Source organism: Ictalurus furcatus, chromosome 3 (genome assembly GCF_023375685.1).
Source record: "Ictalurus furcatus strain D&B chromosome 3, Billie_1.0, whole genome shotgun sequence".
Classification (NCBI taxonomy): Eukaryota; Metazoa; Chordata; class Actinopteri; order Siluriformes; family Ictaluridae; genus Ictalurus; species Ictalurus furcatus.
This window is the reverse complement of record NC_071257.1, coordinates 12,886,042-12,913,802: the sequence shown is the minus strand read 5'-3', so window position 1 is coordinate 12,913,802 and position 27,761 is coordinate 12,886,042. Positions and strand designations below refer to the sequence as shown.

The 27,761-nt window shown below is 41.1% G+C and overlaps 2 protein-coding genes across 6 annotated transcripts in view; one reads left to right on the top strand and one right to left on the bottom strand.

Moving 5' to 3' along the window:
- prkceb (protein kinase C, epsilon b) overlaps positions 1 to 27,761 on the bottom strand; it is a 125,946-nt gene that overhangs the window by 51,523 nt on the left and 46,662 nt on the right. Inside the window, exons 3-5 of one of the 2 annotated variants that reach the window (XM_053620820.1) lie at positions 9,232 to 9,394; positions 482 to 516; positions 253 to 341 (exon numbers count right to left, since the gene is read on the bottom strand). In XM_053620820.1, the coding sequence (XP_053476795.1) occupies positions 253 to 341; positions 482 to 516; positions 9,232 to 9,394 (287 nt within the window). The remainder of the gene's footprint in view (positions 1 to 252; positions 342 to 481; positions 517 to 9,231; positions 9,395 to 27,761) is intronic. The other variant, XM_053620821.1, reaches the window with a different exon arrangement.
- On the top strand, positions 1,871 to 11,684 carry LOC128605416 (kelch-like protein 10). Of its 4 annotated transcripts, none has more exons than XM_053620823.1 (7): positions 1,871 to 2,483; positions 3,027 to 3,504; positions 3,776 to 4,390; positions 4,715 to 4,864; positions 5,005 to 5,121; positions 5,272 to 5,363; positions 10,857 to 11,684. In XM_053620823.1, the coding sequence occupies exons 1-7, from the start codon at positions 2,344 to 2,346 to the stop codon at positions 10,900 to 10,902; spliced, it is 1,638 nt and encodes a 545-aa protein (XP_053476798.1). In that variant the 5' UTR covers positions 1,871 to 2,343; the 3' UTR covers positions 10,903 to 11,684. The 4 variants fall into 4 exon arrangements, with proteins under 4 accessions (XP_053476798.1, XP_053476797.1, XP_053476799.1 ...); XM_053620822.1 differs by lacking the exon at positions 10,857 to 11,684 and adding an exon at positions 5,989 to 6,144; XM_053620824.1 differs by lacking the exons at positions 4,715 to 4,864; positions 10,857 to 11,684 and adding an exon at positions 5,989 to 6,144.

Genomic DNA, 27,761 nt, shown 5'->3' with positions numbered 1-27,761 from the left:
AATTTAGTTATTAACTTGTCTTGTGGACTATATGTAAACATCTGTTATGTGAAATAGATTATTCAGGACAGAACTAAATAAACAACAACATGGGATTTTTATGATTCCTCTTATTTTGTTAACAGTATTAAGATTTAGCAGATTCTGCATGGGGTATGCATACTTTATCCAACTTTATTTCAATATTTTAGCATTTAACATCTGCATTAAGGTTTCAAATATCATGGATCAACTGCAGTTACTGTTTCTTACCTCCTCAGCTGTGTCCTCCTGTTTCTTGAGTCCTGCACACTTGGTAATGATAAGCTCATGACACCGTTTGTGGACCACACATGTGCACACTAACCAGAATAACAGAGAGAGAGCACAGCCAGCTCACTGTAGACACAGACTTTATTTATTTATTTATTTATTTATTTATTTATTTATTTTTAATCCAGTGGGTTCTGGAAATAAATGGGTAGCGAATATAGGGTTTTACCTTGACACTGATACCCCTGCTTTCCAAGAACACCCCTGTGTGCAAAGAAAGAGAAAAAATGCTGTCATTTTATATGCAGTACTGTGCAAAAGTCACATGCAAAAAAAATGCTGTAATACAAAGAAGACTTCAAAAATGATTAAATTAAATGTTTAAACTTACTTACAAATACTATAAAGAGCAGAGAACAGTAGTAAATGAAACAAACTCAATATTTGTTGTGACATCGGTAGTCTCAATAACAATTTGTGCAATTTTATAAGAAAATTAGCTGGTACAGTTCATGGTGCATCTTGGAGAATCTGCCACAGTTTTTCTGGAAACTTTCACAATTTCAAAAAAAAAAAAAAAAATTGCATACAAAACCCAGCAGCGTTCATTATGTTTATTTGTCTGAAAAGTGGTCTTTTATGTAATATGTTGTTTTCTTTACTGACGTTACTGACTAATTTTCTGTTAGAAAAGGAATGTTTGGAAATATTAATAATACCAATAATGCAGCGCTCAAAGAATATCTATAATAACATTTGTACAAAATAAAATGGGTGCCTAAATGAGTTTCTTTTGTAAACAAAAGCAGGTACACACAATTAAAGTCTCACATCATACACACTCACATTTACTCACTGTGGCATTAGATAACCCACAAACTTGCCATTCGCTAGCACAGAACCTTAGCTACCACAATAGCTGAGTTACTTCTACATATGAGATTTTACAGCCATGCCTATGTACAAGAAATATTTAATCCTTATTTCATGTTTGTGTGTGGTTTTGTATGTGTGTGTATTGTATGAGTGCATGTGTATGAATAGTGCATATTATCTCCAGTAAAACCCCTCAATTCTGGGAGCATTATCTTCTTAAACACCGATCTCATTTATGATTTACATTAAGGTTCCCTTAACTGGCATTATTTAACACCTTATTAAGCATGAACAAACCATGACCTTTAGCATTAATAAACCATAATCAATGTTAACAAAGTAAATAACACTTACAACATAAGCCAAATAATTAACATGTACATTAAATAATGTTCATACCATCAATTAATAAAATGTAATCCCACAATGTCCAGTATGTACAGTATATATCAAATTTAATTCATTTTTTCCATCTTTTGGATGCTCAAAGTTTATATTTATATTTATATATAGTACACATATATCAGATTACATATTATATAAGTATTTTACAATAGGTACTATAAGTAACGCATTTCTATAGTTGTATATAACATTTCTTTATTATTTTTGTTTAGTTATTTTGCATTTCAAGAGTTAAGACTGATTGCAGCATGGTGTGCTGTATGTTAAAACAATGAGAATTCTTTATCTTTCTTTCTTTTTTTTTTACAAGTAAAAATTAGAAAAATTAAATATGTAAAGTTGTGTATTATATTCAGCCAGGTGAATGCGATGCTTCCAGGTTTATTATAATATCAATGTCATTATAATATACTGTGTTTGATGTTGGGCAACTTAAATTAAACACTAATCATGAAATCATGTAGGTCATGTAGTTTAAGGCCACAGCTTAGTGATGTAAAGCAGAGGGTTTATTTCACAGGCTTCTCTCAGATAAATAAAAAGTACAGCAATAATAATAATAATAATAATAATAATAATAAAAACAATGTCCCTCAATAATAAATAAATAAATAAATAAGAGAAGCTACCGTTGATTCTGAGAGACTTCACTATGGCCTGAGCTGGTTCTATGAATGCTGGAATTCCGTGATGCTGGAATTCTAGAAGTTCTGGTCTTTAAAAAACAGCCCTGTGTGAACGCTCATCATCACCAATTTCTATGAAGAAAATTACAGCTCGGACTGATCAGATACGAGTTCTGAAAAAGAGATGAGTGAAGACATGACACTGTGGGGTGTGCTGAATGAGATGCGGTTGAAGGAGGAGCTATGCGACGTGGTCTTCAGAGTGGACGAGGTGGAATTCAAGGCCCACAAGATCATCCTCTTTGCGCGCTGCCCGTATTTCAGGTAAAAGGAAGAAAAACCCAAACACATTTATTCTTAAAATTGTTAGCTAATGGGCAAAATTATATAGCAGATGAGTGAAGGATGAAATGATGTGTCTAAAAAGAGAAAATTGTGTAATAAAAAAAGATATAATACAGTAGCTAATAAGTAGAGTAAAATAAAACCAGTTCATAACTAGACAGGAAATTCAGTAAATCTTTCACATCATCACCATAGCAACTCATGATGCACTGAGATTACAATAATTCGCTGACGTACAGTATTTGTAAATACACAGATCCTCTTTAATTGGTCGCTAATACCATCATCGACACCACTGTACATCATCTTGACGTGTTTGTACTGTACCTGAGCGAACACACTTGATCGGCTACTCTGATTGACAGACCAGAGACACGCCTTCCATTTAAACTCTCTCAAACTACATCTTTCACATCATCATCATCATCATCATCAGGATTCCAATTCGTGATTTCTAGACTATAGAGCAAACTGTTGTTCCTAATATGTTTCCTTGTCCTGATATTCCAATGACCTGTTCAGGAGATGGAGCAGCTCGGATCAGACGGTGTACACCTTCACGAATGTATCTCCAGACATCATGGAGCTTATAATCCACTACATCTATAATCAGGACATTCGAGTCACCACTGACAACGTGCAGGCTGTGCTGGTCATGGCCAATTACCTGCTCATGCGAGACCTTGTTCACGTCTGCTACGACTTCCTGAAGGCACATCTCAGCCCGGAAAACTGCTTAGGGATTTGGCAGTACGCCGACACTCACTCTTTCAGCGAGCTGCAGGATCAGGCCTACGCCTACACGTTGCATCACTTCGAGGACGTTGTTCGGTCACCGTTCAGTAAGTTCCTGGAGCTGAACATGGAGCAGCTCGGCGGCATCCTAGAGAGGGATGAGCTGAATGTCAAACAGGAGAAAACAGCATTCCAAGCTATAATCAAGTGGATCGCGCACGAACCCGACGTCCGAATGCGGCACATCGCGAACCTGCTGTTGAAGGTGAGCTCCAGTACACTCACTTGGAGGATCCTGACCGTTTCTCTAATTACTCTGTGACAGGTCCGAGTTTGGTTAAGCTGGGTTTACGCACATCGTAAAAAAGATTCTTTGGTCATGAGCCAAGATTAGAAAGCATAATGTGAGCGATTTAGTGCTGTTGTGCCGATTTAGACAACGTTTGATCTAAAACAGAGAGAACTGAGGGAAAATCATATCATCCAATAACAGTCCACATTTTTGCTCTATTCCACTTTCTGTGCTGTGTGATCAGGTGCGACTGGCTCTGATAGATCAAGAATACTTCCTGGAGAATATCAAGACACACCCACTGGTCAGCAGCTCCTTGGAGTGTCAGCCCATCATCACCCGCACCATGAAGACCATGTTCTACATTAACAGGGTTGGACACAACACCGGATGCCCGGATCCGTTTGCCCGTCCACGGCTCCCGTATTCCATCTTGTTCGCCATCAGCGGCTTCGGCGGCGCATCTCCTACAAACGTTGTAGAAACCTACAACTCGAGGATGGACAGCTGGATGTGCATCTCCAGCAGAGAAGAAAGAGCTCGAGCCTTTCATGGCACAGTGTTCCTGGATGGTTTTGTGTACGTCGTCGGTGGCGTCGATATAAAGGAGTCCTTCAACACGGCGAGCAAGTTCAATCCCCTCGACGGAACCTGGAACGAGGTGGCGCCCATGCACTTTCGCCGCTGCTTTGTGAGTGTGGCCATGCTGGATGGATACATCTACGCGATGGGAGGCTTCGATGGCGAAGAGTGGCTTAACACGGCTGAACGTTATCAGCCAAGCACTAACCAGTGGAGCCTCATCCCATCCATGCACGAGGTACGAAGTGACGCCAGTGCGACGACCTTACTGGGTAAGGTAAGAGTGAAATGCACACACTTCCAATGATCTTTACCACCGAGTTATAGTTTTACAGACACATATCACCAACCAATTAGTGTTCACCTGAAGGCCAGTTAACACACATCGCTGTAGATAAACATGACCTGCAGTTAGCTTCATGGTGGACTTGAATGTATCAGTGGGTACAATACAAGGTACAAGTCAGTCCTTCGTATCTTCTAGACCAGTCGAGTTCTCAGAGCTGCTCCAAACATGATTGCACCAATTAAATAAAAAAATAAACAGTATTTAAAATGTTACAGTCCCTGAGGGAACTACCTTGTTTTTGGGTTCGTTTAGATCTACATCTGCGGAGGATACAACGGAAACGACTGCCTTTTCACAGCCGAGTGTTTCAACCCTTGTTACAATCAGTGGACACAAATCGAACCGATGCGCATCCAAAGAAGTGGCGTGAGCGTCATCGCTCTTAACAATCAAGTGTTTGCAGTAAGAACTTACAGCACTGAAAGTCAGTGAAGTTTCTGTAATCGCTCTGTAAAGGATGGGAAGGAGGCGTGTTTCTATTAGCACAGTTTGTGTTCCTTTATTAATGTACATCGATCGAAATAAGATGTATGGTTTTACAGATCGGGGGTTTTGATGGAGCCCACCACCTGCGGAGCGTTGAAGCCTACAACCCTCGTACCAACTCCTGGAGAATGCTTGCCTCCATGTTTTACAAACGAAGCAACTTTGGCGTCGAGGTAACGCATCAAACAACACATGACTAACTAATTTATTGTATCTTTTGCAGAGGCCGGACTCGTCAGACTTCCTAACTCCAAGCACTGGAATGAAGTAATGAAATTAGTCGTGTACCTCTACACCATGCTTTCTTCTTCTTCTTCTTCCAGGTGATGGACGGCCGCTTGTACGTGGTTGGCGGCTACAGCAGTGAAGGCACCACATGCAACTGCGAGTACTACGACGAAGAGAGCAATGACTGGTACGAGATGTATAGTGTCAGGTCCAGAAATCTGCCGTTCTGAAGTTAAGTTATATATCGGTACCAGGATATCAAAATTTCCTTGAAATCCTAAACTCATGGTGTTAAGTGAGGTAGAAAACATGACATGGTGTGCTGTTATTTAAAAAATAAATAAATAAAATAAATCGAAGACAAGGTGGTGTCCACCCCAAGGTAGACTATTTTAATATAAACAGCACGTCCTGAATCATTTATTCTTCTTAAATTTGAACTTATTAATGAAACCGCAAAGCACAAACTCCTCTGTCCAGACTGTTACAAAGCACCGACACTGGAGACTCCTTCCATAATGTTAACGGACTTTCTTTTTAATGTTTATGTGGTGTGTATAAACGAGCTGTAACTATAGAAATGATAACGTATTAGAATGAGAGCGCCACTGTCAGAGCTGCTGTTATAGAGAACTAATCAACACCTTCTGACCCAATCACGATCTAGAACTCAGCAGCACTGTGGTTGAATTTTATTATTCATGTCATTATTCTGTGTAGTAAACCAGGACCCCAGGCTAAATGTGTTACAGTGGCGATGTAAAGCATAACGCATGTCATAAACGTGACAAAATAAACATGATTTCCTGCAGGTTCCACGTCCAGGACATGAATATCTTCCGCAGTGCGTTGAGTTGCTGCGTGATTTCTGGGCTTCCCAACGTCACCGACTACACCATCGCGTACGATGACTTTCTCTAGACGTGAAGCTTTTAAAAATGCTATTAAACCACATCCCATTGGCAGAACCTCTGTCTCCGGCTGGTGATGGGGCGCTAAAACATCTGAGGCTGTTAAAAATCATTTCAAAAACAATGCTCGTTTGAACCATGACTCACAAAAAAACCCACAAAACTTTATTACAAACTTTATCTTTCTATTGCAATCCACATCTTGCTGTGCATTCCTGCTTATACGTGCAAAGCAAAATATATAATGCAATATACTGATATATATATATATACACATATATATACACACACACACACTCACACACACACACACACACGTGTGTGTGTGTGTGTTCTTTACAGGCTTTTTCTTTTCTTTTACACGCTTTTTACACTAGACGTGCCTATATTTCTACAGTAGCTAACGATAATCAGCACGTCAGTGTGAAAAAAGCATAACTTGAATAATAATAATAATAATAAAAAGCTGGGGGCCGAGCACCCAGACTCAGTGAGCTGCACAATCACAATTGTTGCATAAGCAATCACAGGAAAGCAGCGCCATGACTACAGGCAAAGGGATTCAAGAATGATTTGTAGTTTCACACATTTGCCAGTCTGTTATGGGAGATTGGTTTTTAATATCAGAGTTCCTTTTTATGTGAGATTTGAGCAAAATTTGGAGGAGGAGGAGCAAAAAACAGCAGCTAGATGTAAGCATTTTTATCATGTTATTGTAACTTTTGACCAGAAGGTGGCGCTGTCACAGAATTTGTCGGATGGCCTCAGGTCATGGTCCTGAAGTCGCCAAGTCACCAAGTTTTGCGTCAGCGTGCTATGTTGTTTCTGAGATACAGCCACCCTTCCTGTTTGGTGGTTTCACCAATTCGTCGGCCCGGTATGGACAAACCGTTTGGAATGTTCAAAATACTTTCGATAACTTTGTGAGGCTTAGTCTGAAGATGATGTGTGCCACATTTGGTAAGGACTGGACAAAATTTGTAAGAAAAGTAGCGAACAAACAAAAACTGTTTTTCCGAAATCCCAGGGAAAATCTAAATTAGGCGCAACTCGTCTCGACCCGGGGAATTTACAGATGCTTGGCTCTTAAATTTTGGACACGCGGTTCAAAAACCATAAACGTACTTCCAAACTGGGCACAAATTTGACGAGACGGTTTGCAAAAATAATTAATTAATTAATTAATAATAAAAAAGTGGGCAGCGCACACAAAATGATCGAATGTAATATGTACAGTCGCTCAGAGACTATCAATAATACAGGATTAAATTAAAGATGTCGTTTATCGTAGTTTTTATTTTGTAGTAAAAAAGATGCTTTTACCCTGTTTTCTTGTAGCAATGAAATGTCCTTTCACAGTAACGAGACATTTTATCGCAATTAGGAAATTTCTCTCGTAATAACAAAATGTTCTCTCATAAAAGCAACGTTTTCTCATAATAACAAAACATTCTTAACTAAATATATTCTTATAAAAAGGAAATGTTTTCTCGTAATAACGAGACGTTTTATTGTAATTAGAGCTGCAACAATTAATCGATAAAATCGATAATAATCGATTATGAAAATTGTTGTCAACGAATCTCATTATCAATTAGTTGGTCTGTGCATGGCACGGGGAGATTTACTCATCATGTTCTATTCCGAAAACACGCTCCGGAGAGTAAATACTAAAGTTGTGTCCCAAATGACGTATTATACACTTACACTATGCACTGTGCACTCTACCGTCTAGTGTGTTACTAACTGGAAGTATAAGCTGCTTCCTAGGCGACGGCGCATGACGTCATACGCACGCTAGCATTAGCAGACAGAGTCACTGACAATGACTTTCTTCAGTTTACTTTCTGTCAGTGTTAGATTTTATTCCCAACAATCTTCACGTGACTGAGGAAGAAAGTGCGTAACCTCCAAGTCCTCTAAGGCAGGGGAACATTTTATATTAAACACCATGGAAATCAAACTGATGCACAAGGACAAACTTATGTTTGTATCCAAAATGCTCCACTGTGTGTAAGGGGCATGGTGCAAGCTGCTTAAAAGGTTTAGTTTAACTTAAGTTTATTGCCATTATATGTTGTATTTGCACACTTGCAGTGTAAATTCTGTCGTTTATTATAACGGAAGTGATGTGTTAGTAATGAGGCTGCATTGCTGATCACGCGCAGTATAGACGCTATGATACAGAGTGTAGCGCGAGTAAGATCTGCAACGTCTACTTAAAACATTATGATCAAAAGTAAACTAATAAACTTAAACTAAAGTAAAATAATATTCCTAAAGACAGCGAGTAACAGAAACCACACGGTGCAGTGAAAGTGAGTTTTTATTATTAATTTAGGACTGTAGTTTAATTCAGTGCTTTTTGTGTATCCATGAATATATATAAAAAATATGTGCATGAGAGAGAGAGAGAGTGAGTGAGTGTTAAGGCTCTGGGTTACTGATCAGAAGGTCAGGGTTCCAGCCCCGGCGCTGCCACTGTTGGGCCCTTGAGCAAGGCCCTTAACCCTTTCTGCTATAGGGGCACTGTATCATGTATCATATACACACACACACACACCTGGAAACCTGAGTTCAGTAAGTTATCATCACTTTATAGTGTTAATTTATGTGGGCTTACTTTTAGTCATGGATTGTATAAACATTAGTGAATGCAGATGCTTAAACAAACATCAGTTAATATGTGTTAACTTATTCTGTTACGTTGTTAACATTACTTTAGGTTTATTAATGCTGAGGTTCATGGTTTGTTAATTAATGTAGTAAATAATGTTACTTAAGGCAACCTAAATGTTACCCAAATCTCCTCTAGAAATGTGGAAGCACACTAGATACATTCAACAAACACCTACTATAGTGTAGCTCGTGTCTGTGATGATTTGTGACTTATTCGCAACAAGTTCTAAAGGTAATCCAACCATAAAGATGTTGAATGCAGATGGGAATGCAGTGTCTTGTGCAAACAACCTCAGAGTTGTAAGCTGGAATATGGTGAACTTGTGTACACACCTGCTCCACCTCACTCTGTCACACAAGCACATTCTCTATTGTGTCTGTATCTCCTTGCAAACAAATCTGATTCTCACAAAGCTAGCTTGCCTCTATTACCACCCCAGAATCTGTGCAGATGTGTACACTCACCAGATGAATTCGCGGCAGTGTGAGCAATAGGTGGGTTGTCTCAGGTAGGTGGCCATGAACTTGTGGCCATTGACCTGATGCACTCTCCTCCGCACCGCTCCCTGCCTTTTCCTGGGTCGCATACGCTCTCGAAACACTCTCTCCTCATTCTCAAAGCTGCCTGCTGATAAACACATGCACATACACATACAGTATCACAAACCTCTGCATTGTATTGTACAGTTAGATCAGATTTTAATTGAAGAGGACAAAAATAGCCCACAGTGTGTCATGTTTCTGCAGCTCCCTTTTCATAGCATACAATAATTGACTCTCATGCCATAACATCATATGACATTTAGAAAGCATACTGCTATTTTACACTATAAGCACATTCTTTGCAACAACATTATTGTTTTTACTGTCGACACTGAGGAAAATATCAGACATTCGGCAAGTACAGTTTTAACGGTTATATTTAAGAAAACAGACTTAATTTTTTTTTCAAACCCACAAGATATTCAAATAAAACATGCAGTTTCATACAGATACAGACGCTCTCAATGTGTTTGCATGTGACATTACACACTTTTAAGTTTCTTAGGCAATGATTCTCAAACTAGTTTCTACAAATTCCACAACATTTTTAATCAAAAGAGGGCACATCAACATGTTTAACTGATGTACAAGATGCAACCAGTCACTGCAGAACATCTCTATAGTACTCATGGTGTGTAGTGTTGGTTAAGGAATGGTTGAATCATTTTTCTTGATGAAAAATGCCTTTTATCCCCTGGTCTAAACCAGAAACAGATAAGGACTGTGACCAAAGTTAATTCATTCATTCACCAAGCACATACACATACACACCTAAGGGCAATTTCACATTGCCAATTCACCTACCAGCATTTTTTTGGGAGGAAACTGAAGAACCTGGAGTGGACATATGGACAACACAGACAGTAATCTGAGCTCAGGATCAAACCGGGAACACTGAAGCTGTGAGACGCTACCCAATGTGCCACCATGCTGCCCATGACCGAAAAGAAACCAACATGGTAGGACATAACATGCAAAGAGGGTCCAGTGAACAGTGAAAACAGAAGCTGATTTTTCTGATGTAAAACCTTACGTGCTACTTTCTCTAGTGAAATTATAAAACATTTATTATGAAATTATAAAGTCACAGCTCTGGGGTCCTTTGTTCGAGCCTGAGCTTGGAACAGTTTCTGTGTGGATTTTCTATGCATGTTATGCCTTGTTGAGTGTGTTCACTGTGTTCCGAGTTCACTGGTTTCCTCCCAGCTCCCAAAAACCTGCCAATAGGACTAATATAATAGACTAATCTAATTTTAATTCCTGTCCTGTAAATATTAAGACAATGACATGAGATATTAAACACATTTAAACTGGTATTCCTATAATATAATTTTACTTAATAAATCGGTAAAGATGGCATGGATCAGTGGAACATCTACTGTATTGTAGAACAGAGCCCAGGGGTTAAAATACATATGTTAATAAAATAGTTACTGTACATGTTATATCACATTGCATATAATATAATAACATACATCATCTTAGTACAACCTCTCTGGATGTAACTCTAGATGCTTAGATATTTGTTTGTGTTTATTTTCACTGAGGCCACACAGAGCTAGTAATCAATGGATTGATGGAGCACAGCACTGACCAAAACACCAATATCGGACATCTGTCAGACCTACATGCATGAGCGCACGTACAGACAACAGTGGTGAGTGCAAACACTACTCCAGCAAAAAAGGTAAACATATTCTGTACACACTTTAAGGAACAAACCTGCCATCCAGAAAGCCATTTTCATGATGGGGAAAGTTAGGATGTCCTCTGGCATGTCCTCAGAGTTGGTATTTACCTTCATATTCAGTGTTCCCCTGTCACAATCCATTATACTCACATTCAAAAAACACTCAATTATAGCCCCAGTCCCCAAAAAGTCAAAACTAAAACTACACAAAGGAATATTGACCAATTGCATTAACTACACTATAATGAAGTGCTTTGACAGGATAACTGAAGACTATATGTGCTCGTCACTGCCTGCCACACTGGAGCCACTACAATTTGCTTACCATCCTAGTGGGTATAGTAGGTTTCATTCAAAATACTGCTCTAACTCACTGGGACAACAAGGAAGGATGTTATGTGTGAAAGCTCTGAAATGATTACAGTTTGGCATTTAACACCATAGCCCCCTGACAAGCTCATAACCAAGCTTGCAGATCTTGGAATAAACATCTAACTGTGTGACCGAGCTCTGAACTTCTTGTTAGGCCAGACCTAAGTGTTTAGAGCTGGCAGACACACCTCTCCAACCTTGACCCAAAGCATGGGACCTGCACAGGGCTGTATTCTGAGCCCCCTGCTGTACATCCTTTACACACGACTACACTGCCACTTCCCACTCTGTTTGCTCACAACACAGTAGTGTGGGCCTGGTCTGTAACAATGATGAGAAAGCTTACCTAATGGAGGTGGATAACCTGACATGCTGGTTCGAGGAAAACAATCTCCACCTGAAAGTCAGCAAGATGAAGGGAATGATTGGGGAATTTGGGAGGTGCATTACCAGCTCATCAACATCAACAGGGCCCCTAGTGAGAGGTCACAGAGTTTTAAATATAGTGTCCACATCACCAGAGTTTTACCATGGACCACACACATAAAGATTATAGTGAAGAAAGTCCACCATTGTCTGTGCCACCTCAGGCAGCTACAGAAATTCAGGCTGCACCCGGAGATATTAAGGACTTTGTGTTTGCAACTGCCTGACATTTTTAGCCAAAGAAATATACATAAATCAGCCATAACATTAAAATCACCTGCCCAGTACTGTGTAAGTCCCCCTTGTGCCACCATAAGAGCTCTGACCCATTGAGGCATGGACTCCACAAGACCTCTGAAGTTGCGCTGTGGTATCAGGCTCATGACCCTGTCGCCAGTTCACTGGTTGGACCACTTTTGGTAGGTACTTACCACTTCATACTGTGAACACCCCACAAGACCTACTATTTAGCCATCAAAATTTTGCCTTTGTCAAAGTTGCTCAGATCCTTGCCCATTTTTCCTGCTTCCAACACATCAACTTTGAGAACTGACTGTTCACTTGCTGCTTAATATATCCCACCCCTTGACAGGTGCCACTGTAACAAGCTAATCAATGCTATTCGCTGTACAGTTGAGACAGGATACAGCTGAGGAGTTGTGGGATTAAGGGCCTTGTCCAAAGACCCAACAGTGCAGCTTTGTGATGTTCAGATTTAAACTCACAAACCTGATCATTAGGACAGAGTCTTACGCCGGTTTCATGCTATGCAATTCCAGCAGTCTTTTACAATTATTACTTGTCACAATGTACGAGATGATCCCAATAAGAATTCTGTAACAGACTGTGCAATAAATGTGTTCTTCATGTCAAATTAAGCAGTGAAGATAGCTACTATGTTCTGCCATAGTGGGTGGACAGTGACTCAACACAAATTTGTAGCACTAAATCAGCCCTCGGTGACCATGTCTCATTACGCATTCTAAGCTCACCGATCTCAACTTCCAAACAAAGATTATCCTTTACAATGTACAATTATATCTGCAACAGCAAAATCGGGCCAAATATCGTAAAGTGTAAAGCCAGCCTTAACCACCCGAGCCTGATTCATCACTGCCATTACGTGCCGTAAAACCCATCCTGACATGCTGATGCTGAAAAAGCATAACCACCTTGTTCAGGAACAGCATCAAACAGGGTTCTGCAAATACTGGAAACCAAAACCAGTATTTCCAAACCAGCAGGACATCCAGAAAAAGAAGTACAAGACAAATGCTAAGAGGATCGCCAAGGATCTCTGCCAACCAAACAATGCCATCTTCTCAGTATTGCTGTCTGAAAAGTGCTACTGCAGCTTGAAGACCAACACAGAAAGGCTTAAGAAGGAGCTTTTTCTTCTTTGTTGTACTGCACTCTAAATGGCTACTTACTGTAGCTCTGCACTCTTTATATGTACATCATGTCGGAACATAGATTTATCTCTCATTATTTATTTATCACACTGTTTATATTCTGCACAACTCAGTACATGCCTGCTTTCACCTGTCATAGATACATCATGTATATCGTATATACAATCGATTAAATTTACATTAATTAACATATTCCATTGTAAGCTTATAGTATTTAGAACTGATCTGTATATCATGTCTGTCCCCTGTATATATACCTTTTTTCTTTAAAGATTTCTCTTGTATTTTTGACTTGCTTTGCACACAGTTTATCAAGTCGGAAACCAAACATTTCACTGCACACTGTACAATGTATGATTGTGTATGTGACAAAGAAAACCTGAGACTCCCTCTCGCTCAGTCACACGCACTCACACTCTATTTCACTTTCTATGGAAAATGCAGAACAGTGATCACTCTTGAGTATTCCCATGTGTGACTATCGCTTTGCTGAGGATAGAAAGAGAGTGAGAGCTCAACCTGCCACCACAACTGTCAAGCTATTCTGTTATTAATAAAGCCTAAATAGAACAACAGACAGGCAGGCAGCACTGCAATTCTGAATGTGATGGCTGAAAAAGTCAGCACAAATAGATAAGCAGCATACACAGATATGCACACTCTCAAAGAGAGCATGATGAATGTGTTTAAGTATCAACATTCAAGTGTTCTCAGAAACTGAGTCTTCCTTCTGAAGCAAAATATGAAGATGAACAAGAGGCCAGATTATACAGTAAGACTCTTATTTCAGGTCATGCAGCATTACAGTTTCTCAAGCAGAGACTTTTTGTTGCCTTTAAAAGGCACTGATTGTTGTACTGTTCAAGTTAGCCTGTGTACTTCTGCTCTTTCATATATTACTGTGTGTGTTCGGCCCTTCCACTATGTTCAAGTGTCATATCTGTTGAACACCCATGATTACAGCACCAGGATATGCGACATAACTGTGAATGAGCACATAACAGGAAGCTTAATATTTCTCACACGCTACCATTTCACTGAGGTGGCTTTGACCTTTGGTTGTTTCTGACATTAAGTCCAAAGGCTACAGGTCATCAGCTTAAATCATGTTGTACTGTTAAAATGTAATTGTACTCATCATTCAATGTGATAAGTACTATGCATATGTATTATTTTGAATTTTACATTTACATTCATTTACATTTATTCATTTAGCAGACGGTTTTATACAAAGCGGCTTACAAATGAGGAAATACAAGCAAAGCGATATATCAAGCCTCCGCTTAATACAAGTAGTGCTACCATGCAAGATGTATAATTGTTGAGTAAGGTGTTTTTTTCTTGTTTTTTGTTTTTAAATAATGTGGGGTTTACATTTTTAGGAGTTAGTTAAGTGCTCACGGAAGAGATGGGTCTTTAGCTGTTTTTAGAAAATAGTGACAGATTCTGTGGTCCGGATTGAGGTTGTAAGTTCATTCCACCACTGAGGGACAGTTAGTTTGAAGGTTCTAGAAAGGGACCTTGAGCCACGCTGAGTAGGCACTACTAAGTGTCGGTCATTAATCGATTGCAGATTGCGTGAGGGAACAGAAGCCTTCAGGAGAGTGTTGAGGTAGAAGGGTGTTGTTCCAGACAAGGTCTTGTACGTGAGCATCAAGGCCTTGAATTTGATATGGGCGGCTACAGGAAGTCAGTGGAGGGAAATGAAGAGGGGTGTGACATGGGCTTCTTTTTGGCTTGTTGAAGACAAGGCGTGCTGCTGCATTCTGAATCATCTGAAGGGGTTTGATGGGGTTTGATGGAGCTGGCTGGGAGGCCCGTGAGTAGTGAGGTGCAGTAGTCCAGTTTTGAGATGACAAGAGCATGGACGGTGAGATAGGGTCTAATTTTCTTGATGTTATACAGAATGAACCTACAGGATCGTGCAGTTGTGGAAATGTGGTCTGTAAAGGTCAAGCTGTCATCAAGAGTCACCCCAAGGTTCCTGGCTTTTTACAGGAAAACATCCATCCATCCATCCATCCATCCATCCATCCTACAAAGGGTCATAGGGGATCCTGGAGCCTATCCAAGGGAACTCAGGGCACAAGGTGGGGGACACCCTCGACAGGGTGCCAACCAACTGCAGGGCACAGCTGCACACACATTACGGATTTGGAAATCAGCCTGCATGTCTTTGGACTGGGAGAGGAAACCGGAGTACCTGGACGAAACCCTCAAAGCACAGGGAGAACATGCAAATTCCGTGCACACAGGGCAGAGGTGGGATTCGAACCCCCAACACCATAGGTCCGAGGCAAACATGCTCATTTTTGTTAAGTTGAATACCATATGGCAATGTGAATTGAAAACACACACTAAGCTTGATACTGAGTGGAGGTTACTAACTGTGTGGAGTTTTCTGGTTGTCCAAAAACATGCACATAGGCAGATTAGCTATGCTAAATTGCCCCTAGGTGTGAATGAGTGTGTGGGTGTGTGTGCATAGTGGGCTGCGATGGACTGACATAGCATCTAGGGTGCGTTGTCCCACCTTGCATCCAGTTTTGGATCCAACGCAACCCTGCTCAGAGTAAACTGGTTACTCAAGATGAATAAATGAAACCACATTTCAGATTTGACCAACGCAGAACAAAAAAAGCCCTTAGCTGCACCAGGTTCCCTTAAAACAGAGATGTCCATGTGTCTTGGTCAGACTGTAATGCTGCGTTTAAGTTGCCATGCAAGTGCTAATTTGCAAGTTGGAAGTTTTTCACCTAGGCACGATTGACTTGTGAATTGGAAAAAAAACATCTTTTGTTAGCAACAAGCTAGCCAGTTCGCTGTGACGAGTGACGTACATTTTCCTCCACAAATATCTAACTGTGTATTCGATGTTTTAGATTTAACAAGTGAATATGACTGTATGTTGATTGATCTAAAGAAAAAGACATGTATGTACAGCATAACTCATTTAAAGTTAAGAAGTTCTCATTTGATTATGTCTGATGTTACGCACGCGCAGCCATGTTGATTTGATGTCACTCCGTGAACAGAGAGGGAAAATGTAGTTGAGAAGTTGAAGTATATAGTAGAAATGTCGAGTTGATGGAGAGTTTTCTTTAGTTATTACTGGTGGGATTTTACTGGTCAAATGCAGTATAATATTTTATGTTTCACTACTACTAAAGGCTCAAGCAGGTTACATTAGAGGTGGAACAAGGATGAAGCTTAATAATATTAGTCTCCATATTTATAAATTTAAAAAATATATATTCAATTATAAAAATTAAGATTTTGGCTGGCCCACACAGTGTGTGCTCAAAGTTTGCATGTTCTCCCAGTGTTTCGGGGGTTTCCTCCGGGTACTCTGGTTTCCTCCACCAGTCCAAAGACATAAGTTGTAGGCTCAGTGACATTTCCAAAATGTGTGTGTGATTGTATGTGTAATTGTGCCCTGCTATGGGTTGGCACCCCATCCAGGGTGTCCCTCGTCTCATGCCCCGAGTTCCCTGGGATAGGCTCCAGGCTCTCCCGCTACTCTGTGTAGGATAAGCGGTTTTGAGTACATTGTTCACCTTTAGTTAGCAATGCTTGAGTGGTCTAACAGTAAAGTGCCGACAAAGCTTTTAAACTTACTGAGCTAGTGATGATCTGATAATATACGTTGTAAATCAGTTTGGGAGGAATATGCACACACGCATACAAACAAACACACACACACACACACACACACACACAAAAGCAAATATTGACAAGTACTGACACATGACTGCTCAAGCTCCCTGTGTTGCATTATTGACACTGACACGTGCTTCCAAGTGGAGGTCTAAGCTGTGCTTGTTTCTTTCTGTTAGTAATAATATCTGAGATTAAATATAAGGTGCAGATAATCCTAGGCCTGCTTTTACCTCCATCTATGGGCACAGGGCATGCGGCATCTGTCTAGTCTCAAAGCGATGCCATTGAAAAGAGAGTCTCATCTGATTATTACACACGAATCAGTCATATCCTCAAACATAGACGAGAGAGAGAGAGAGAGAGAGAGAGAGAGAGAGAGAAATTAGCAAATTAAAACATTATTGGCCATAGAAAATAAAATATGAATCAGTTGAGTGTCTCTTACCGAGAATGCTCTCTGACCACTTTAGCTATCAAAAAAGGCAACAGTCATAGATCTGTCAGTACAGTGTGAAAACACCATGTGTCTGCGATCTAGTACACAGTAACTAATATTAGTGTATCACATAGTGAAAGCACATTACTGAATCCCTATTTACACTAAAACCTAAAATTGCCAAGAATACATGAAGTAATACAACTAAACCTGCATTCACAGTTTAACATTATATAGTCCCCTCCAAAGGTATTGGAACAGCAAGGCCAATTGTATTGTTTTGATATACATTGAAGACTTTTGGTTTTGAGATCAAATGATGAATATGAAACGATAGATCAGAATTTCAGCTTTCATTTCCTGATATTTACATCTAGATGTGTTAAACAACTTAAAACATGGCACCTTTGGTGGCAGACCACCCAAATTTGTAGGTGAGCAAAAGTATAGGAACAGATAGTCTTAAAGTAAATAAAAGTAAATAACACGTAATATTTTGTTGCATGTCCCTTGCTTGCAATAACTGTATCAATCAATGCGCGGTTTGTCCTGTGGCGTCAGTGATGAAAAAAGTAAGTTACTGTGCCATAACTTTTTGCGTACACATAGAAGAAATTAGTCATTGACCAACCGGAAAGCAAGACCGTGTTATGAGACTATGTGCGCTAGAGAGAGGGTTTCATATCATCATCAACAGGGCTGGAAATAGGGGGGGACGCGAGGGGACTGAACTTCAAGGGGGGGATGCTGTTCCAGTTCAAACTGGCTACATTTTTGGGGTGAAAAGAAGAGAGTTTCTACCTCTATCCACTCAAAAGCCTACGAAAGTGTACATAAATGTGATTTCCACACATAAGCGTAGCATGTGGTTGTGTAATGTTGACTTTCCTGATTGCGTAATACCTGCAGCCAATAGGAATGCTTCTCTATAAGTGCGCGTCCTCACAGAACCAATCAGACCACCTCAGGTAAGTTAAAGTACACCTATTATGGTTTTTCAAATATTACCTTTCATGTAATGTGTTATAGCGCTGTTTGTGAATATAAAAAGTCTTCAAAGTTTCAAAAACAAAGCGCGCGACAAACGGAGTTATTGACTCCCAAAAGAAGGAACCGATTCTGAACAGCTGAAACGAATCATTAGTAATTCCAGACTTACTTCCTGTACTAACCTACGTAGGTTTGTAACAAAAAGCCCCGCCTCTGGTCTTCATTGGCTGCTCGTGAACAGATGGAGTTGAAACTCGTAATGGTAGTAGGCATTTCCTTTTCGACACACGCTGACAGTGGTAGACCAATCACAACAGACTAGGACATTTGACCAATCAGAACAGCGTATGCTCTCTGAAAGGAGGAGTTTAGAATGAATCCTTTAGAACAGATCATTGAACGAGTCGTTTTGTTAAACAGGTAATGCTGCAATTTAAATTAAAGTGTTTTTTGATCTTGGATGCATGTAAATCTATCGTATGAGACCTCTAAAACAAAATTAGGCACGTTTCAAAACCATAATAGGTGCACTTTAATAGAGTCTTAACAGAAACAGTTACGCTAACAGATGCAGGTAGAAACATTTGATATGGATAAAGCTGTGTGCACGGACCTGAAATGATCCAGGTTTAATCTATTTTGAATGCCCTTATACATCGTAATTTATTTTCACTCTCATAGCTTCCTAAGTATTATATCCTTATTATATAAGTATTATATCCACAGTTATGTTAGCCTACATGTTTATTACTTCTCTGCAAGCAGAGATTCTTTTGAATGAACTTGAAATAAGTGTTATTAGGCTATATATTATAGAGGTCATATATCCGGTCATCTGAAAGTCAGAAAAAAAATCAAACTAATGAATAAATAAATAAATAAATAAACTCCCCAACTAGAGCCCCCCACCCCACAGTGTATCTGGGCCATTTCCACCACAGATCACACCACAGCACAGAGCTATCCGAGAAAAGATACAGGTAAATGAAAATATTTAATTTCATTCATGTTCATGTAGTGTTTGAGTTGGAATTATTTTATTAGCTTACTTGTAGAGATCGCAGAGTGATACATGACAGTGAAAAATGACTTGCAATAATCCTAAAAATAGGTAAAGATAAATGTTAAAGTGTGCCCCCTATAAGCACCAGTGTCCCCTGCCTGGCCCCCCCTTAGCTGCTATGGTCTAGAACCGCCACTGATTTTCCCCCTGATGAGGTCCTGTGTTGAGTTGGCAGTGTGTTTTGGCTCATTGTCTTGCTGCATGATGAAATTCCTCCCAATTATACTGGATGCATTTCTCTGTAAATTAGCAGACAGATTGTTTCTACAGACGTCTGAATTCATTCTACTGCTACCATCGTGTGTTACATCATCAATAAAGATATTTGTATTTAAACTGAACGTGAGTATGGTCTAGACTAGAACATTGTTTTATATAGGTGAACTCTATTGCTATGGAAACACTGGAAAACACTGGGAAAAAAAACCCTCCCAGAACTGCTGGAAAAAGAAGTCAATCACAACAAATAGTGTAACTTTCTGGCAGACTTTCAATCTTCTGTCTAATGTGACTGAGTATGCAAGCTGTGTTTCAAACCCACAATGTCTTTCCCAAATTAGGGAACTGTTGTTTATAGTTGACAACAATAGCCATCTAATAATACACTATATGACTAAGAATATGTGGACTCCTGACCTTCACACCCATATGTGGACCCTCCCCAAACTGTTTTCACAAAGGTGGAAGCACACAATTGTCTAGAAAGTCTTTGTATGCCGTAGCATTATGATTTTCCTTCACTAGAGCTAACCCAAACCTGTTTTAGCATGACAATGCCCCTGTGCACAAAACAAGGTCCATGAAGACATGGTTTGCCAAGAGTGGTGTGGAAGAACCCGTCCTGAGTCCTGACCTCAAACACATTGAACACCTTTGCGATCAACTGGAATGTTGACTGCATGCCAGGCATTCTATTCTGTCTGAATGGGTACAAATCTCCACAACCACGCTCCAATGAAAGCCTTGCTACAGGTGTCATTGGATGGAAAGAGGTGGGCATTTTACAAAAAAAAAAAAAAAACCAACCAAAAAAAAAAATACATTCCTCCTAATCGTATCATCTTGAAGAGAGTGTTCCCTTTCAAAGGGAACTTCGACGTTGCGTTTAGCATAACAGTATGGGGAGTGCCCTTGCGCGCGTGACCGGTATCTGAAGCTTGTGTAAAATCATGCCTCTACTTATAGGCCTGCCATGATCAGGTGACGTGGCAATTAAGCGCGTCGCATGATATATATATGGCACCTGTGAACCACGCCGCCAGCCTTAGTATCTTCAGCGAGACTGCATGTCTGTTGTTTGTGTGACAAAAGATGCTTCATTTCTACTCTTATTTTCTCAAAATCTCTAAACTTTTCTATCCCTTTTTTAAAAAAAAAAAGAAAAGAAAAGAGAAAGAAAGAATGAATGAAAAAGAATTCAGGAAGTATGTTACGCCTTGCTCCCGTTTCATCACGGGAGGAGACGGACATGCTTTTTGTGTGAAGTGTTTGGGTGTGGAGCATGCGACAGCAGCCCCTCGAGGGGTCTGTCTGTCAGCATTGTGAACATTTCACAATTAGGCAGCTCCGCTCTTGGCTCGCTCTCTTCTCGTCCGAAGGGAGTTGGGTTTCAGAGCCTCGCGGATCTGGACTGGCCGTTGCCAAGGCAGCCAGCCGGCTAAGGTTGTGGGGTTCTCGTATGGATTTGGAAGAGGAGCCGGAGACGAGAGCTGCTCTATATCTTGCTCTTTCTTCCGGGTCCGGCTCTCTGCCTGACTTTGGAGCTCGCGTCGTGACTCCTCCTTCCCCTATGCAAAGTCAAAACACCCTCGCTGACTCCGAGGAGTCAATAGAGGGTGCCACTGCACCAAAAATCGACAGCAGCTCTCAAGCATATAAACAGCTGCTTGAGATGATTACTAGGGCAGTTGAAAAGTTGAATATAGACTGGCTCGGGGAAGAGGAAGTGGCTCATAGCAGGCTGGATGAGCGCTTCCTCTCCAGTGAAAATAAATATAAATCTCCCTCACACCGCAGAAAACTCCAATTTTTCCCGAAGTGCATGATGAGATATCATGCTTCTGGAGAAAACCATACACTAGCCGTGTTTATAACCCCGCAACATCTGATTACTCAGCCGTCATGGGGAGTGAGCAGCACGGCTATTTAGCGATGCCAAAGGTGGAGGAGGTGCTTGCGAGCCACCTCTCCATCAACGGCAGGAAATTTAGGGAGGCCAACTTTACCCTCTAAGCCATGTAAGGCCACCTCGGCGTTGGTGGGCAAAGCCTATGCGGCAGCGGGTCTTGTTTGTGGGTCACTGCATACAATGGCAGTGTTGCAGGCCTACCAAGCAGACCTGCTGAGTGAGCTCGATACTGGGGAGGGAATTGGGCCCGAGGCAGTGGCAGAGCTGCGCCATGCCACAGATTTATCTCTCCGGGCAACCAAACAAACGGCCCGTCATATCGGCCATTCAATGGGTAGCCTGGTTGTGGCGGAGAGGCACCTATGGCTCAACCTCTCAGGGATGGGGGACAAAGATAAGGTCTGCTTGCTGGACGCCCCTGTTAAACCTTCCGACCTGTTAATGCCACCGCCGACAGGTTTCGCGAGGCAAAACAGAAAACGGCGGCGTTCAGCCAGTTCCTTCCCCGTCATGTCGAGTTCGCCCAGGCACCCATGAGTGGAGCCCGGGCCAGCGCTAGTGCGAGGGAGGTACAGAAGGCGAGTGTGGCGGCCCGCCTCCCCCTGTAGAGAGCCAGGGGGACCAGGCGGCCACAGCCACAGCCTGCTAACAGGCCTGATCTAAGAATGATCATAAAAGCAAAGCAGGCAAGGAAGGAACGGTCCTGATGGGCCACGGAGGGACATATCAGTGGACATGAGGTTGTTAGGGCAGATAGCTCCCAGTTTTACTGTAGGGCCTGCCCTGGCCAAGGCCATCCCACATTTTCAGCCTTCTCTGGTCAGCGAGCTGTCACAGGGTGACGGAAATCTGATGCTTTCCCTCCAACGGAATGTGGAAAAGCTAACATCACTGAAAGACCATTTGGCAGTGTGGAAACTACTACACTCTAGGGGCGTCTCCTTATCGCAAGACGGTAATGACAGACGCGTCCCTCACGGGCTGTGGTGCAGTCTTAGATGGCTGTCCAGCTCTTTGGAGCGGCCCTCATCTGTAGTGGTATATAAATCGCCTAGAGATGCGGGCTGTATTCCTAGCACTGAAATTCTTTCTTTCTCAGTTGAGAGGTCACCATGTGCTAGTTGTGTCAGACAACACAGCGGTGGTCTCATATATTAACCACCAGGGAGGGTTACGTTCATGCCCCCTGTTCAGGCAGGCGCAACTAATCCTTCTCTGGGCAGAGAGAAAGTTCTTGTCAGTGAGTGCAATGTACATTCTGGGCAACCGGAATGTAGGGGCAGACATCCTGTCGAGGCAGGCGCTGAGGCCTGGGGGTTGGAGGCTCCATCCACAAGTGGTGGAGTCCATATGGCGGCGGTTCGGACAAGCAGAAGTGGATGTATTCACCTCCGAGGAGACAACACACTGCCCGCTGTGGTTCACCCTCACTCCTCCCACACCATTAGGGCTGGACGCCATGGTACACACGTAGCCGAGGTCATGTCTATATGCTTTTCCTCCGATTGCTCTGCTCCCACAAGATTTAGCGAGAGTTCACCAAGACCGTCTACATCTGCTGCTAGTAGCACCTTATTGGCCGGCCCGAATATGGTTCTCAGAGATAATTTCCCTACTCGACGGTACTCCTTGGGAGAGTCCCATCCGCAGGGATCTACTGTCTCAAGCCGGAGGACTGATTTATCACCCTCGGCCAGAACTATGGAAACTGTGGGTCTGGCCCCTGAGGGGCACCAGCTCATAGATTCTGGTCTCACAACTGAGGTTGTAGAGACCATGTTAAACGCTAGAGCACCATCCACAAGGAAATTGTATGCGCTCAAGTGGCGGCTTTGTGACTTGTGGTGTGAGGAGCATCAACTAGACTCAGCGAACTGCTAACTGCTAACTGATAATAGAGGCTGGCGGCATGGTTCACAGGTGCCACACATATATATATATATATATATCATGCGACATGCTTAATTGCCACATCACCTGATCATGGCAGGCCTATAAGTAGAGGCATGATTTTACACAAGCTTCAGATACCGGTCACGCGCGCAAGGGCGCTCCCCGTACTGTTATGCTAAACGCAACGTCTCGTTCCCTTCTCAGGGAACAGGGTTACATGCGTAACCCAGACGATATTTGTCACATTAGAAGTTTTGCTGAATTCTCAGTTTTGACACTTCATTGGGCTTGTTCTACATTTACATTTACATTTATTCATTTAGCAGACACTTTTATCCAAAGCGGCTTACAAATGAGAAAATACAAGCAAAAGTTTAAAAAATAAATAAATAAATAAATAAATAAAAAAGGTTCTACAATGTACAGAAAAAAATTCTGCTTTAAGAAATACTTCAAAGACTGGGAGTGGGAAAGAGGGATTATGGAGTTAGCTGAGTTATTTGCCAAACATCTCCCTATTCTGTTCTGTCTAAAGCTTTAATATAAGTGTTGGCCTGCCATTATGTTTTCTAAATTCTCTGTAGCAGTACAGAGTGCTGCATTGTTAATGATCAAGTTCCCAATGTGGGTTTCAGTCTGTGTTCAGTCAGTGAAGTAGGGGGTCAGAGAGATTCAACAACCTCACACACACACACACAGTATGGTTTCAGTAGGATGGCTGGTAATTTACCACGTCTCACTCATTAACACGCTCAGGGAGGGTCAGACCATCCCTGCTGTGTTTCAGTCCGTCACACACTCACTCATACAGACACAGATATGATCATCTACCACATGCCTGCTGTTTATACAGTATTTATGTTAGTGTGAATCAGATTACGTGTGTATATGCTTTCTTTAACGCTAGAACGAGTTCACTACCGAAACATCTACCATACCATAATTCTAGTTAAATACATCAAACAAGAGTTTCACATTCTTCACTAATTCAAGAGCAGTTACTAAGTCAATATCAAGTGTTGATAAAAGGTTTTTTTTTAAACTAAAATCTAAAATAATAACATTATTATAAAAATAAAATAAGAAAATAAAATTTAAACAAAATAAATACCTTTTAGAACAATGCATGTGTTACTGTTTGGATGAAAGGCAAATGACTGTATCCCAAGGCTTTTCAAGGGTCTTGCTCAATCCCCCAACAGTGGACTTCTATAAATCATGGGACTAGAGCTACCACTGTTATTGTCTATGTTGACACAATGATTGAAAATAAATAAATAAATAAATAGAATTAAAAATATATATTTTTTAAACAACTAGAAAAAACAGATTTGGTCTTGCTTTCTGAAAATAATTTTTCTTATCATTTATATGTTCTCCCAACACCTCGTCCAAACAGCACAACATTATTGAGAAAACAGGCCTGTCGAATTGCAAGCATCTGATTTAGCTCTGGTTTTCATGACATTAAATAATGAATCAGCAAATTTCTCCTTAGTTTTGAAACAACATCATGTTACACATTTCAAAGAATATGTCTGCTTATACTGATGTGCGAAGCATGTCTATCTTTATTATGAAGACTATTAGCAAGCTAATTAATATTAATGAACACTGGGAGTCTGCTTTATGATTTTTAATCAGTAGTAGCCAGTAACCAGGAAAATGGGCTGTCAGTTAGAGAGGAAGAAAAATTCACTCGAAATATATAGCCATTATTTTCAGAGTAAAAACTTAGGAAAAATACATACATTCCTGAAAAGAACTTATTCCTTAATAATAAGCATCAACTTCCTGAGACACATTTTGTATCTGTTCTAAAACAATGAAATAAAAGCAGCTCTTGGGAGTGGACATAAGACTTTTGGGCCCCATGGTGCAAGTACTGATCAAACAAAACAGGAACAAAAGAGGAAACTGTTGGATGAATCCAAAGGGCAACTTAAAAGTAATTGAAAGTGTGTGTCCACTTCAAAGGAATTCCAAGTGTGTGTCCACTGACTTCAGCCAACAAAATCAGGACACATGCAAGGCTCTTCTTCTGCATGCAGTCCATGTCCTCAGTCTTACCCCTCTGGCCCATCAACGCAAGCATCGCCTAGCAACAGGCGAAGGGTGCCTGGCAACAGCCTCCACCATGCCCCTGGGGTTCTCTCTGCTAGACGGGGAAAGACAATGCGTACTAATCATATCGTCAGTCACCTTAACATCCTTCATTTGTCAACAGAGATGCACCAGAGCTTTTCATAACTCTCTTAAAGTTACACACACACACACACACACACACACACACACACACATTCTTCACTCCCTCTTGTCTGTCTTTGCAGAATGCCCAACCGTTCCCATCCATACACTGAAGCTCATTAGCTGCTAATGACCTGTAGCATTGGTCAAGTCTGGAGAGGGTTCTCACACACAATGCATGTGCCCCTCTCCATGCCACTTAGATGCTAGGGATGGGCGATATGGACTTAAAACTATATCACGATATTTTCTGGTATTTTATTGTGATAACGATATCAGTGATGATATAAATATAGTACCATGCACCACTGTTTTTAGCTACAAGTCATATCTGTGATCTTGACATTGATCAACATTGATCTAAAAGTAAAACTGATTTTCTGTAACCAAACCAGTTCCAGATTGTAGAGGTAGCTAATCGTTTAGTGATAAACTCCTCCTCAGCTTCACATCCGCCTTCCGCCGTACTTGTTTTCATTCTGCACGTGAGCTGCGAATGAGTCGCACACAGAAATGCGTCATCAACTAGGCTTTATCGTTATTATCACAGGAAGACTAATTCTTATTGTGGGGAGAATTTCTACCGGTATATCACAAACGATAAGATATCGCCCATCCCTAATTAGATACAGTCCTTCACTGCAGGTTCATCAAATCTGAATGAATGCATTACAAACAATATAGCTGCAGGAGTTTTGTGCACATTTGCAAATTCAAGTGCACTTAGACGCAGAAACCTAACAACTTTTCGCTTTTAGTTTAAAGTCAGAAGAAGATGTTTGACTGAAGCAGAACATCACGGTTAAAGTGACTGCAAGTGATTAAAGTGTGAGGGTAGCGGCAACGAGACACGACCGAGTTACTGAAAAGCTGCTGCATAACTCTCCTTTTGAGGTTTCTGCACTATGTCTGAAAAAAAATAAATAAAACACTAAGCCATTAGACAGCATGAAATGGTGCATGCCTGTGGAGGACACACACTGGTGAAGGACGACCCCATTATGTAGCAGATCCATATGCTCCAGGCACTCGATAGCCTGTTTGATAACTCAACAGCTGCTTGTTTTCAAAGGAGCAATAAAGTCACTAAGGACTGCCATGGCTCAGGAGATTAACCCACAGGGGTGTGAAGGTCAGGGTAAGGCTCTGATCACTTCTAAAAGCCCTTTGAGAGTGTGTGTGTGTGTGTGTGTGTGTGTGTGTGTGTGTGTGTGTGTGTGTGTGTGTGTGTGTGTGTGTGTGTGTGTGGGTCAGTGGGTCAGACACATAATGCGGATGACATAATGAGGATACAAGCACAATGGCGGGCCAATTCTTTTATCTAACCATCTGGTATGGAGATATTTGGGCCACACTGTGCAGCAAACTGAATGTTGGATACACACTCACACACACACATACACAAATACACACATACACACTGTACATGCAAAAGGGTTGTGGACAGAGCGAGAGGGAGAGACAGAAAAGATTTACAAACATGTTGAAAAGAGTGAGAAGCCATCCCAGACAACAAATCTACGCTACACCACATTAAGGCGTAGTGTTGCGTCTGATCCAGATAAACAGATTAACACGTTTTGACCTTCTGTCCATGCTGAGACAGCAGTTTTTCAACAGTTCTTTCGAAAACGCTCTCCTAAGTGGACTGAGAAAACAGAGCTATTCAAAAACGATGACGTGTTTTTAGTGATGTGACTCAGTCAAGTGACCCATTGAACTCAAAACAAACAAGATGGTGGACGATGTTGTAGTGCAGTTGTTGTGCCTGCTTCAGTTTGATAGTGCTGTTAAAGATTAATGTCACTTTGTACAACCTTCAGATCGCATTTCTAAAAAAAAGCCTGATGGAAATGATGCAGGCCAAAGCTGCTTACATTTTTACACGTGCGCAGTGTAGGGATGTAAGCGTTTCAGTGTGGACGAGCGATTTTTGGAAAACGTTTGAATACGCCAGTGTAGACGGAGAGAGTTTTTAAAACAAAGATGCAGTTTTCAGATCTATCCGGATTAATGTGTACGTAGTCTTTACAAACAATAGGCCAAAACAGATAAAGCAAAATCATGGCTGTTGTCACCACAGCACAGCAAAACCTCATTTTAAACAGGCAAACATTAAATAAATGAAAGTTCGT

Excerpts from the sequence above, each read along its gene's own strand:
- LOC128605416 (XM_053620822.1), top strand. The coding sequence starts at position 2,344 with ATGAGTGAAGACATGACACTGTGGGGTGTGCTGAATGAGATGCGGTTG. Across the intron at positions 3,505-3,775 it reads TCGCGAACCTGCTGTTGAAG|GTGCGACTGGCTCTGATAGA; the intron begins GTGAGCTCCAGT and ends CTGTGTGATCAG. Across the intron at positions 5,364-5,988 it reads GACGAAGAGAGCAATGACTG|GTTCCACGTCCAGGACATGA; the intron begins GTACGAGATGTA and ends GATTTCCTGCAG.